At 35.8% G+C, this 13,469-nt stretch overlaps 2 protein-coding genes across 4 annotated transcripts; both read right to left on the bottom strand.

Moving 5' to 3' along the window:
• Window positions 1-556: 556 nt before the first annotated feature.
• Window positions 557-6,162, bottom strand: LOC109236784 (mitogen-activated protein kinase kinase kinase YODA-like). 3 transcript variants are annotated; one of them, XM_019403000.1, is made up of 10 exons: window positions 5,385-6,162; window positions 4,149-4,772; window positions 3,959-4,046; window positions 3,059-3,121; window positions 2,811-2,974; window positions 2,656-2,731; window positions 2,236-2,295; window positions 2,033-2,158; window positions 1,349-1,562; window positions 557-1,246 (listed from the first exon to the last, which is right to left on the bottom strand). In XM_019403000.1, the coding sequence occupies exons 1-10, from the start codon at window positions 5,855-5,857 to the stop codon at window positions 1,203-1,205; spliced, it is 1,932 nt and encodes a 643-aa protein (XP_019258545.1). In that variant the 5' UTR covers window positions 5,858-6,162; the 3' UTR covers window positions 557-1,202. The 3 variants fall into 3 exon arrangements, with proteins under 3 accessions (XP_019258545.1, XP_019258542.1, XP_019258543.1); XM_019402997.1 differs by having other exon boundaries at window positions 1,353-1,562; window positions 5,385-6,161; XM_019402998.1 differs by having other exon boundaries at window positions 1,353-1,562; window positions 4,149-4,769; window positions 5,385-6,161.
• A 2,970-nt stretch (window positions 6,163-9,132) lies between these two features.
• On the bottom strand, window positions 9,133-12,026 carry LOC109236783 (50S ribosomal protein L25). The gene is made up of 3 exons (XM_019402996.1): window positions 11,554-12,026; window positions 11,077-11,206; window positions 9,133-9,606 (listed from the first exon to the last, which is right to left on the bottom strand). Exons 1-3 carry the CDS (start codon window positions 11,941-11,943, stop codon window positions 9,398-9,400), a joined length of 729 nt encoding a protein of 242 aa, XP_019258541.1. The 5' UTR covers window positions 11,944-12,026; the 3' UTR covers window positions 9,133-9,397.
• Window positions 12,027-13,469: the final 1,443 nt, after the last annotated feature.

Below are 13,469 nucleotides of genomic sequence, written 5' to 3'. Positions count from 1 at the left end.
GGACATTATTTCCTTATTTTTTTAGGCTTAATTTCGTGACCCTTACTACCTATATAAGGGGTGTCTTCTTTGTTTTTAGACTTAGATTATTCAGATTATTATCAATAAAAATTATGAGATTTTTCTTGCACTATTGTGTGTGGCTACTCTTGGATTTATTCTTCAACCTTCAAGACTCAATTTAAGGTGGTAAGATAAATTCTTCGAAATCTTATATCACTTCTAGATATTCAAGAAAGGTGATAAGTTTAGGCTTATTGCTTTTCTTGTTATTCTAAAGGGTCGGGTTTCACAATCTATCTCTTGTTTTTTATTTTCTACCAAAGGCGATTAGTTCTTTGTTAGCTACTTGTTGTTGTTAGGATTCAACTTCAAGAATAGACTTCTTGAATTCAATCTATCTTTAATTTTCGTCCTTTTTCGTTTCTTTATTTTCTTTTAGCTTCCGCATGTTTCTTGATTTTCTTGTTTTTCTTTAGTAATTCTTGAATCCCCCTATCGTGTTGTTATCACACTAGACATGCTTGTCAAAATTTAAAAGAAAAAATGCAGAGTACGAGATTCAATAATGAATTGTATAAATGGTCAAAGCATTTCATTTTCTTTTGATTGTTGTTGAAGCTCCTCCTTTGGAAGTCATTACAGAAAACCTACTTCTAAACTCCAAGGTCTGCAGGAAAAAAAAAATCCCTGGACGATAAAACTATGTTCCTCTCAAGGTGTAACATATTGACAACAAGACGGAGTACCCACTGGCTCCAACTCGCTTTTCGCCTGCAAGCTATCTACAGAGCACGTGTATAAAGGTCTCCATTGTATTCACAAATCCAGCTTCTCATGGAAAGCGACACCAAAAGTATGTCTTGCTACTTCCATCTCAAAATCAGTTGAGGTTTCGTAATTGCACCAGGTTTTGGCAATGAGTTACATTTGCAATAGTGCTAACATCAATACATCGAGCAGGGTGTGAATTAACTGGGGACAGGGCCATAGGAGTTGAACTAGCGAAATGATGGGGCTCCATTAGAATCGATGACGCACAGCTGGCCTATCCCAATTGCACATATAGATTAAGTGTCCAGGCATGAAGAAATGCCCATATCAAGGATGTCTTAGCCTAAGTATTCCACCATTTGGAATCTAATTTTCACTTCATTGACAGTTCTTTCGAGAGCTACCTCTCTAGAGATAAACGCCCTTGGTCAAGATTGTATGTTGTCTGCTCTTTTTGAGAATTCAACTTTTCCTGTTAAAGTTATATTATTGCATTAAAGATCATACGCACACACCACAAAAGACAAAAAGGAGGAAGAAGAGCTGGAGAGGAGAGGAGAGGAACTGAACGTACTTACTTTGATTCGTACCCCACCAACTGGTTTGAGGAAAGAAGGAACATCTGGCTGATGAGAGATTCTCATAAATCGATGTTCTAATAACATGCTGGCCGAGGGCCTCTCCGCTGGGTTCCTACAGAAACACCAGCGCAGGAAATCTTTTCCTTCAGGTGATAATGTTTCCGGTATCGGAGGCGTATCTTTTAGAACCTTGAACATGGCTGCAGCCTGCAAAATGGATATGGTTAACGTGGTGCAGCTCTGTATAGTCAGTCTGACACGTTGATTACAATATAAGCCTGCAAAATAGGAGATAAACTAGCATTCGACTTATTCAAGTTCAAGTGTAGTGACACCAATGAATTGGGAAACTGTATGGACCCATTTACTACGAACCAAATGAACTCTCAAGTGCAGTGAAAGTGTGAAACTGAGCAAGCTCCTCGACATGATGCAAAATATAGTAGCATCAGTCTTATTTACTGAAATTACACCTACAAGAAAACCTCCACCTCACTCAAAGAGATAGGGTTGCCAGAAAAGTATTCATAAAAGGGGACAGACTTCTTGAAGACCCCGTGAACCTACGGGAGCATGCAACAGAAACGCATTACTGTCAAGTAAGATACATGCGAGCTAAGCATGAGAAAACCAAAAGATTATGTGCGAGCAAAGCATGAGCGAATCAAAGTCCTTACTGCTTCATATTCACTCCAAGGTGGTTTGCCATTCAGCATTTCAATTACTGTACAACCCAAACTCCATATGTCAGTAGCAAAGGCGAGATCACTGTTAGTATCCTTCTGCATAACTGACTGCAAGAGCTGCCAGGCAACAAAAGGTATAAGCATGAGAGGTAAGAGAACATAATTAGACAGAACTGATGTTTCTAACAAAGTACCTCAGGAGCCATCCAGTAAGGACTTCCCTTCAAGGAGAGATTAGCTGCTTGCCCGTTAAGCTGCATAGAAAGAGTAAAGGTTCAGGATCAAATATAAAACTAGCAAAAGTCGGCTCAACAACACAGTCAGTGTAAGTTATAAAGATTAAAAAAACTGCAAGTTTTATTTTATTTTATTTTTGATAAGGTAAAAGTTAATTAAAAAAAATGATTGTGTTGACTTCCATTGTTATATAGTTGTCATTCCAAACATTATTTTTCCTACTGGGCGTTGTTATTTCTAGTCATTGAGTATAGTCAAAGTGATTGGTTATGTTACATCTACTGGCTTCCAGGAATAGGGAATCTCTCCTAATGAAGTGTTTACTTCTATTATTGCAACAAAATGAGTATACTCCATATTTTGAGTTGAGAACTTACATGCTTAGCCATCCCAAAATCTGCAAGCTTCACAACCCCATAAGCATCAACAAGCAAATTTGCCCCTTTTATGTCCCTATACATGTAAAAAATCCAATTTGTTCTTCAGAAGGTTCTATATAGTCCTCATCATAAGTGAAATCTCAGACTGTTACCTGTGAATGGTTTTTTTGCTATGCAAGTAAGCCAATCCACAAAGAATATGGCGAGTGAAATTCCGTACTATGGATTCTGTAATTGCTCCACAATGGTCATGGATGAATTTATTGATAGAACCAGGATGAACGTATTCCAGATAAATGTAAAATCGGTCACCAACCTGCACAATCATAGTAAAGACTCTCAATGAGGACAACATGCTCAGATAAGTATATAACTTAATTGGAGAATAACAATTACTTACTATTTCGCTGCCGTAATACTGGACAATATTTGGGTGCTTGAGTTGACTGAGAACATTAATTTCCTATACCAACATAAAAATTGGAGAAAATCAGAAGTTGAAACAATTTTACAAAAGAGATGTTTTCATGTGCTCATGATAGTGGCTTGGCAACTGCTAATCGAAATGTATTCACATTCAAGTATTCATACCCAATGTGCTTGCTAATACTGCTTTAAACGGTCAAAATGGTCCAGTTCATCAGTAAGAGATGCAAAATATTTTATACTCGGAAAGACAATAATAAATAAAGTCAAGCCAAATAATTATCTATCTACTAAGATCCACGAAGAGAAATAACTCAGTTAAGATGTTAGGCAACTAGCATCCTAGGAAAGCCTACCGAGATTTCTTCCACTTAGTAGCTTGGACTCCAAATAAAAATACAAAAGAAAACAGCTTAAAGCTCATAAGAACATCACAGAGGAAAGGTATGGCCAGTACTTTTTATTTTAACATACAGGAATTCCTTTAACTTTCTCCCCTAAGCCTTTTGGTTCCTTAGCTGGTTGCTTTGGTAATTGTGCAGCACCTATCCTAGATAAGTGTTAAGGTTGAACACACAATATAAATTTTTATTTTCTTAAAACAGAAAGAGAACATGTATTACTTGTTTCAGTCATGTCACTAACTCATAAATCAACAACAACAACCCAGTAAAATCCCACTAGTGGGGTCTGGGTGTCACTAACTCATAAATGTGTAGAGAAATCTGCAGATAAGATGCTCCACTTTAAATATTTGGATCAGTGCAACAGATTGAGAAAAAAGATTAACGTTGTGACTATGAACAATCAAAATCAAGACACGGAGTATAAGTATTAAAGGACTACGAAGCGAAGAGAATGAAGGAAATATAACCTGCTGTAACTGCCTTATGCTCTCAGCAGATTTCGGGTCATCCGGTAATAATTCAACTTCTTTCATCGCACATAAAGCTCCAGTCTCTCTGGTTAAGGGAAAAAAAACATCGGGGTACATTAGACACTAAACTGTGTATGCACGAGAAGAAACATATTCCTATGCAATGAGATCTATTCAGAAATTATACCTGTTTGATGCAACATATACACTTCCAAATGTCCCACGCCCAATAAGCTTCCCTTTTTGCCATTGGCCTTTGATTGGCGTCAGCTCTGCGTTAGGGGAAACTGGTGGAATTGCCGTAGGCTGCTGTGATGGAGTGGCACCTAAAGGAGGAAGTGGTAGTGGATGGACATTACCCTGAGCACTACACTCACGGCGTGCTGCTGAGCTCTCGTTTGGTAATAAGTTATGCAAAGGCGATGTTGATCCACTTGCGATCTTTCTATACCTCTGAGGACTTGTTCTTGGACTCTGATGAGGAGAATTATCAACACTAAAAGCATTTTTCTCCGGAATAACTTTGTAAGAGAAACCTGGATAATGAGGGGTGTCTGATGGAGGCATCTCTGGGGCAGAACAAACTTGAAAAGCACCAGGGAATGCCATGCAATTGGGACTTAAAAAATCCTCAGCTTTGAGCGGGCTGAGTCCAGGACTTGCATAAGGAGTGGTAGGAGCACTAATGGGCGCGCTGATCCTGATATCAGAGACTCTATCAGTAACATGCAGCTTCTGAGGTGTCTTCTTAGACAATCGACTTCCCAAGTGCTCCTTTATCTTCTTTCGAGCATCTTGGCTTGATAATCTGCTGAAACAGGATAACAGAAGAACACAAATACAGCGTCAATATAATCCAAAACTTACACGAATTAGCCAACTGAATGACCAATTCATGCTAAGAGAAAGCAGAATGTCCTTCTTCTTTTTTTTTTTCTCTTATTTTGCAAATGTCTGAAAAGAGAGAAGAAGTCAACAGTGGCCCATTTTGCTGAATGCTGACCCGAACCCCCAATCTAATCATTCAAGGTCAGAGTATCCTTTCAACTAGGCTACGTTTCAGTGTCGAATCTATTAACTTCAATTCTTTCATCTCCAGCATTGGTTTCTTTTTCCTCTTTTTTGGAGGAGTTAAGATTTATCCATATCACTAGACCATCCTCTCTAATTCAAGAGTTAATAACCATGAATTTCCAGCTCTCTCCTTGAAATGAGGAACCCTAATTTTATAATGAAAACGAAACACTCCGTATCAACGTAACCTAAGTATTTTTCAAAAAAGAAACACAAACATCCAATTCCGGATTCACAATTAAAAACAAAATAAATAGGAATATAATGAGACAAGTAATAATCTAATCCTATGTGAAATTAAAGTAAAAACTAAAAAAAAAAAAGAATGTTGAGAAAAAAGATTGTATACCTCCCATGGGCTACACCATCCTTATGTGTATCCTTATCTCTTTCCTCTCCAGTTTTATGATGCGAATTATGCGCGTCTGTGGGGGACGGCAACGGAACGCTGGGTTCATTCGAAACCGCAGCGTCGGCGTCGTGGCGGAGCAACAGCTGGAGTTCCGGCAAAGGCAAAGGTTGCGGAGGCGGACGACGGTCGGAGGAGGAAGAACATTTGGACGACGACAAATTCTCGTTTTCTGAATAGTGCGAACGCCAGTCATCGACGTCATTCTCCGCGAGGTTCTGGAGTTTTTTTGCACGTGCGTGACGGCGTCTGCGGGCGAAGAAAAAAGCGGATTTTAATGTGTAACGAATGCCTCCTCCACCGGAGGAGGTAATAAGGCTATCGTCAGAGTGTACTTTGGATGATAAAGAGGATGAAGAGGAGGGTGATGATGAGGATGTTGAAGATGAAAACGCGTTCTGCCACCAACGCATTGCCTGTTTTAGTTGTTATGAAAAATATTACACAATGCATGGGTACGCGCGCCTAAATTAGGAAATGATAATACTGTACAAAACCTGGGCTCAGGAGCATGGTTAAAAAAAGCGGGGAAAACTCGCCGGCGTCGTGTTCGTCGGCGTCGGTGGGTTCCCGCAAAAAGTTTCTAAAAGGAGGAGGGAAGGGAGAGTTTTAAGGAAAAATGATACAAGAAGAAAACTATCTCCATCCTGAGGTCAAAATATAATACCCTCCTCTTCCCTTTCTATTCTTTCTTCTTCTTCCTCCTTTTATTCTTCTTTCTAGTACATTTCTGTTTTTCCAACTTTAATTAAAAAAATAGAAGACGTTTATTTTATTACAACAATACTACATGCCATTTTTTAATATTCTTTTGACGGTGACAGGACCAACACATTGGACCCACCTCTTTTCATGTCTTTGAATCTTTGAATGATTCGAGTCTTTTCCTTTTTCTTTGTACATTTACTTGTGTCCATTTCATGTTGTTGCATTTTAGTAAATACAAAATTAAAGATACTAATTAAAGGGTTTAGGTCGTCCTAAACCCTTGAATAAATTTATTGGGGTAGATCAATTTTAGCTCTCTGTAATTATGAAAATTGAAAATACGACCTATCTCAGAATTTGTTATAATGTGGAAACAGCACGGCTCACTATTGGAAAAGAGAAAAATAGAAAAACATGCACAATAAAAGCTGCAAATTAAGGATTTCAATAGCTCGAAAGCAACGAATTTCTTAGTTTTTGCTAAGCCAGGTTGCTCTTATGGAAGTTTCTTTCTTTTTTTATCTGGAAAGATAGTCCGTTAGAAATTATAATGTGCGACTAGTTTTTCATTACTACCCTCAACCCGGTTTATTTATTCTTAGTTTTAAGATAACAGATCTTCCGAGTCAATTACTCAAATGATCACTCAACTATCCCAAATTATCTCCTAAAGTCACTTTTCTTTCGTTTGTAACAACAAAGTCACTGAGCTATGCCTATTGCACTCAAAAGGTCACTCAACTAGATTTTCCAAATTTTGGATTTCCAAATACCTATTTTACTCTCTAAATTATAAACGTTTATCTTCTTCTTCTTTTTTGAACTTTTCAGTATATTAACAACAAAAGTTCAAAAATTTATTTACCAGAATGAAAGAAAATAAAGGTTGTAAAATATATATTCCATGCACGTAATATAAAAATAATTATTTAAATAAAGATATTTTTATAATACATTATATAGTCTTGAAAATTATGCTCAATTATATTATTATGTTTCTACCAACTTTCCGACGACACAAAGTTATATCACCGTAAAGTAGGGGGACTATCTGTATAGGGTAAAATATGTTATGTTAAGTCGTGCATGGAATATATATATATATATATATATATATATATATATATATATAATTGAGCATAATTTTAATATATAATGTATATTATAAAAAATACCATTATTTAAATAATTATTTTTATATTACGTGCATGAAATATATATTTTACAATCTTTATTTTCTTTCATTCTGAATTATGTAAATAAATTTTTGAATTTTGTTGTTAATATTAAAATTATTATTACTAATATTCTAATTAATTTTTTTTTACTATGCTCATTATTTTATTATTCTAGCATTATATATGCTTAAATACTTTTTATTTTTTAATTTATAAATAATTTATTTATTCTATAAGTAAGTCCATAATGTAAATTAAGAAGGAAATCATAATATTAAAAAGTTTATAAGAAAAATAAAAAGAAGATAAATGTTTATAGTTTAGAGGGTAAAATAGGTATTTGGTAATTCAAAATTTGGAAAATCTAGTTGAGTGACCTTCTGAGTGCAATAAGCATAGTTCAATGACTTTATTGTTACAAAAAAAAAAGTGATTTTAAAATATAATTTGGGATAGTTAAGTGACCATTTGAGTAATGAACTCCAGATCTTTCGTATATTAATTGTGCACACCCCATGGGGCTTGGAAAGGACTAGAGAAATTGTGAATGTCACAAAATTAAGAGGAGATGAACAACCAAAAAAGGAAAAGGAAATAACGTGTTTTTCATTTGTCCTCTTAAAGTACAGAACGTGTTTTTCATTTATACTTATCAAGCATTTCAGGAAATTGCAAAATCGGAAAGGGACAAGATTTGTACGGAGCAAGGACTTGGAGTAGACAAAAATTTAATATGAAAGTCAGCACAAACAAAAACATGCCAGCGATATAGCCGGCTTCTGCACTCCAGCTAGGCTGTCTTTTTATATTGATTTGTGAACAAGTTATACTTAAGAGGCGGACTCAATATTTAAAAATGGAGTTTTAACTGGCATTAATGTCAAATTTTTTTTTCTTTTTGGTGAATGTTGAAGTGGGAATCAAATGTCAATCCGTTCACCCAAATCAACCATTCCAGCTGTCAAATCTTTGTAGTTCATGGTGTCAATTTAAATATATACCTAAAATACACCCAAAATAAATACGCACATTTCTCCTGATGTTATCGAGGGCCGGTGACCTCCCTTGGAGTGAGTTCGCCTCTAGTTATATTGAAATTATAATATGGGATTTTACATGAGTTAAATATTGAAGAGATTATTTAGTGAATATATAGTTTTATTAATAGATGTTTAATCCTTTTGGACTAAAAATAAAATATACGGTGTATAACGTAAAATAAAAATTTGCTTTAAACTAGATGAATGTAAATATTTTATGTTCATTTTTAACCTTGACTTAAGAAAGACTTTGGAAGAAAATTATGTGGAAAAGGGCAATTTATCTTGTTGTTTTATCTTGGGACTAGTAGTCATAGAATTGTTAGACTACTTAAAACATGGTACCAACTACCAAATAACACCATAATTGTGAAATAAACAATCCCCGAATGATAATTCTAGAACAAAATTCTACCAAACTAGATAAAATAATTTCACATTTTGTCTTGAAATTATAATCCCTTATCCTTGTAACCACGACCCCTTAGTTCAGCCGTCATCTCCCTGTCTTCATCGTGCTTGACCCGTTCATTCTATGCATCAAAACTGATTAATTGCCAGGTCTTCCGGTGGTTAGATGAAAGGATATATTTTTTTTAGTTGGGGAAATTCATGTTTAGAATAAGTCATATAAGACTATCAAATTTCAAAATAGTACCCTCTAACAATATCCTGGAGGGCGATTCCTGCGTAAAAACAAATGAACTCATGACGCACACCACCGGTGACTAAAGTTCTATCAATGTGTGATTCCCTTCGCAGTGGACTTGAAATTATTTGATGCCATAAACTTAAAAAGACTGCAGTTCCAGTTGCCATTTACTCATTAACGCACAGTTCATTATTCTAGAACAAGTCCCCCTAAAAACACAATTTACTGCACTATAGCAAAAGCTTCAAATTTCATTTGACCATGCACCTTATACAGTACTCAACCTACAAAGCTTGGTCAAATTAGAACAAACCTTGTTGTAACTAGTGGACTTCAAATGCCTCTTGCAGTAGTTGCACAATAGCTTCGACAAAATTAGCTATCAATTGAAGTTGCCTTAATCTTACAAACAGGGATCGCCTCATTCTTGCTTAAGAGCTTCCACGTCGGATGAAGATCGATATCATGCAGGGACACTTTGTCTTCAACATCTAGCTGACTTACATCGACCTCAATTTTTTGAGGTATATGCTCAGCTGGGCACAAGAACCTTAGAGTAGGTCTTATCTTGTTTAAAGAGCCACCTGCTTTCACATTAAAAGCTAATAATCATCTTCACTGAAATTGCAATAATCATCTGCATGCCAGATTATCTCATGGAGTAATAAATTGCAAAAGGCAGCACAGCACTGTTTCAAAGCATATTAAAGAGCAACAGTAATCTAGTCCAAGACAATCTATGCATTAAAGTTCTCTATTAACATTTGACAAAATAACCAAAATAGCGCGTCCAAGAAACTACGAAAATGATGGTACCATAATATTTCGAACAAAGAATTGCCATTAGTTTCCACTTTCCAATGTCAAGACAACTAGTATTTAACTTAAGAAGGCAGTTACTTCACAGAATTTGGACAGAAAAGTTAATCTCATTAAACAAGATAACCCTTTCACATGCTGTTATTGAGAAGGCATGTTTTCTGAAGCGTATACAAAACGGCTTTGGTAACCTATCTAGGTGGCTTTGGTAACCTATCTAGGTTTAAACCAAATTGAACTTATCATGGGTTTCCATTAGAGAAAGTTCAGGCTTTGCAGTATCTTAAGTGAACTACTAGGAAAATTCTCGTTCACATATTTAGGAGTTCCTCTTATTATGTTCTAAGGATACAAAGATAGGAGCTCACTAACGCCAGAACAGGAGTTTGGAATTAGACAAATACAGTAAAGTGTTATACTTGTTTTCTTTATAAGAATGTTATACTTGTTTTCTTTATAAGAGTATTAAACTTGTAGAGACCATCTGCTTCCTTCGATATTTAAGTTCAATGTTTTAAGCTGTTTGCTAAATGCAGTTAATATCTCAATGGATTAAATGAAATACTCCCCTCGATACCCTTCAAGACAGCATATATGCCATGAGGTTGCAGAGTAATTAAATTCCTCAGTTTACCTAAGTATGCTCTTCCACGGTAATATAACCTCATAAGGTTATTAACAAAGAAAACAGTAAAAGTCCTCTCTTTCAAATGATCTTCCTTGGTCAGAAAAGGAAATAGGAGTTCTTGGATATTTGGACATGCTGGCTTTGCAGGTTCAAATCAGCCCATAGGTGTTTTCTGATAATAATTGGCAATACTTTAGCAAACTACCGCATATATACAGAAGCTCATATTTATAGTTACAAACTCAAAATGTTACAATATGTCACTCTTGTTCCATAATAATCATTGTTCGACACTTTAAATTACGACTAATTTGAGATTGAGGTGTAATTAATTAGTTGGTTTCACAGAAATTGCAAACAACTACATATATAAAAAATAGTGTTCTGAGAGAATTCAAACAAGCATGCTTCACCATTTTTCTTTTTCATCATTCTATCGCAATGACACACTAGAGTATGTCAAAAAACAGTTTCTGAAATGAGATAGGTCCTACTAATTACAAATGATTAACCTTTCTCAGAACAATAGGCTTGTCCATAAGCAAAGTGAAAAGGAATTATGGAGAAAATAAAACATGGAGATACAAGGAGAAGAAAAAGACTAAACCTTTCTTGAGACCAGGGCACTCTTCCTCCCCTTTGAATACAACAGGCACGTCTACCTTTAATTTTGTTCCGTATTCCGCCCATACGAAGACCAAATTCAGTATCTTCCCAGTTTCTTCATCCCTATGAATCTATGTAAATAATGAAAGAAACCATGAGTTAAAACTACCACCAACTACTATCCCTACGACAATCCATTTGCAACACTGCCAAATGATTGACATAACTCTAAAACAATTTCCTAATTCAAATTCATTAATCTATTAAAATGTAACCTTTAAAGTACTTTTTTCTATCAAACTAATTCTTCAACCATTCTGGAGTACATTTTTTTCTTTATCACTAGTAAAAGTACAAGTCAAATCAATATCTTAAACTCCATACAAAGCCAAACGCAGTCATATTAACTAGAACAAAGGGAGTAGCCGACTAGCACATTAACGAATGTACTGAATGAACACGAACAAGCATCACTTGCCTTAATGGGAAGCACATTTCCGGATTCAAGTAAAGTTGACGAACCCGAACCGGCCCGGATCTGAAGGGGAAAGGTCGTAGAATAGAAGAAAGGGAGATCAACCGACTTAAGGATCGTTTTTATTTGCTTCTTTTCAGTTGTAAGGAGGAACTTTCTAGAAACAGAACTTGCGGCCACAATAGAAGTAGGATCGTTAGGTTTTGATTGGACGTAGTTCTGTGAGAATACGACGGCCGGAATACGACCTTGGGCTCGATCCCTGCTGGAAACTCTGTTTCCGGTGACCTCTCTAGGAATGGCTTGGATTGTGAAGTAAGATCTCCGGTTTGTTTCCTCCGCCACCCTCCGAGTTCTGGCGGTGGTTGCCACCGCGCGCCACCATTTCGACATGATCTTCCTGTGAAAGCGTCTATGGGGAAATGGGTAGCTTCAATTTGGAAAATCCGGGTTTAGGGTTCTGTTGCATTGCCATTTGGAGGGTTTAAGCGTTCTGGGCTTTTTGATGGGCTTCTTATTGAGTGTATGTCCATTTTCACAGACCCTTAAGATGGACTATGGCTTCGGCTTGGGCCTTAGGATAATAAGGAAAGGGAGTTTCCTACATATACTATGATTAGGAGTGGTAAACGGGCGGGTCGGGTCAGATATGGTTTGATTGAAAACGGATAATGAAAAAATGGATCAATTATCCGACCCGACCCATATTTAATACGGATAAAAAACGAGTTAACCGGCGGATAATATGGGTTACCCATATTATCCATGACTTCATGTATATGATCACTTTTGGGAGAATTCTTAGTCTTTCTAACTTGAAGAACCCCCAATTTGAGGCTTTACAAATGTAAAAATTAGACCCATTGGTTATCCATTAGTTACTCATTGGTTATCCATTTTCTAAATGGATAATATGGTTCTTATCCATATTTGACCCGTTTTTAAAAAGTTCATTATCCAACCCATTTTTTAGTGGATAATATGGGTGGTTAACTGTTTTATTTGTACCATTTTGCCACCCCTAACTATGATAGGAACTTGTTAATTTATTTTCTCTAGGTTTTGTAGTTTTCAAAAAGTATCTAGGTTTTTCTTACAAATTGTATACATTCCTCCCTTAAAAATCTCTCATCCCATTATTAATGCCTTTAATTAAGGGATTCAATTATATCCTTTCCTCTTTTTTTCACATTTTTCCTCATTTCATGCTTCCTAATTTTTTCAATACGCAGAGATCCTCTTCTCTCTCTCTTCAATAGTTGCACGTCTTCAGCAAGAAGCTACTAACCTTGCTTCAGTTGTTTAATAGGATAATAGCTCATAACTTACAATTGCTCATCAGCATATACAATTATCATACATTTGCGATATAATTTTTGCAACAATTATAATACAAATACAATTATGATACAATCGTGATACAATTCTGATTTTCCTCATCTTCTTCATCTTCTTCAAGTTTCAATCACAACTCTAAACATAAATTCTGAAACAATATTGTATTATAATTGTATTAGGTATTATTTTAGGTATTGATATATCAGATACAAATCAAATACAACTTTGTTACAATTGTGATACAATTATGAAACAAATATGATGTAATTATAATACAATGGTGATACAATTCCGAAACTTTTCTTCTTCGAGTTTCAATATGAAATTTTACCTAAAAACAACTCTAAACTTAACTAATCTCCCTCAAAATTGAGATATAAACTGCAAGTTATATTCTCAATCGTTCGCAAGAGCACGATTTTGGAGTGGATCTCTTACGTGAAGGGATTTGGTAATTGCAAACAAAGGTGATGATTTTGGGGTGGGTCTCTTACGGTGAAGGGATTTGGTAATTGCAAAGAGGGGTAGTGGGTTTCTTACGGTGAAGGGATTTTGGATAAGTATTGATTTTGGGTATCTTA

This window comes from Nicotiana attenuata, unplaced genomic scaffold, assembly GCF_001879085.1.
Source record: "Nicotiana attenuata strain UT unplaced genomic scaffold, NIATTr2, whole genome shotgun sequence".
Classification (NCBI taxonomy): Eukaryota; Viridiplantae; Streptophyta; class Magnoliopsida; order Solanales; family Solanaceae; genus Nicotiana; species Nicotiana attenuata.
Note: the sequence above shows the minus strand (reverse complement) of the source record. Positions and strands in the feature narration are given on the sequence as shown.

Bases quoted from the DNA above. Each gene is read 5' to 3' on its own strand.
- LOC109236783 (XM_019402996.1), bottom strand. From the start codon at position 11,943: ATGTCGAAATGGTGGCGCGCGGTGGCAACCACCGCCAGAACTCGGAGG. The intron at 11,207-11,553 runs GCAAGTGATGCT...TTATTTACATAG, and splicing joins GAAATGTGCTTCCCATTAAG to ATTCATAGGGATGAAGAAAC. The intron at 9,607-11,076 runs GTTTAGTCTTTT...ATGTGAAAGCAG, and splicing joins GTGCCCTGGTCTCAAGAAAG to GTGGCTCTTTAAACAAGATA.
- LOC109236784 (XM_019402997.1), bottom strand. From the start codon at position 5,857: ATGCGTTGGTGGCAGAACGCGTTTTCATCTTCAACATCCTCATCATCA. The intron at 2,732-2,810 runs GTAACAGTCTGA...TTACATGTATAG, and splicing joins AGCAAAAAAACCATTCACAG to GGACATAAAAGGGGCAAATT. The intron at 2,159-2,235 runs GTACTTTGTTAG...GTTGCCTGGCAG, and splicing joins CTTACTGGATGGCTCCTGAG to CTCTTGCAGTCAGTTATGCA.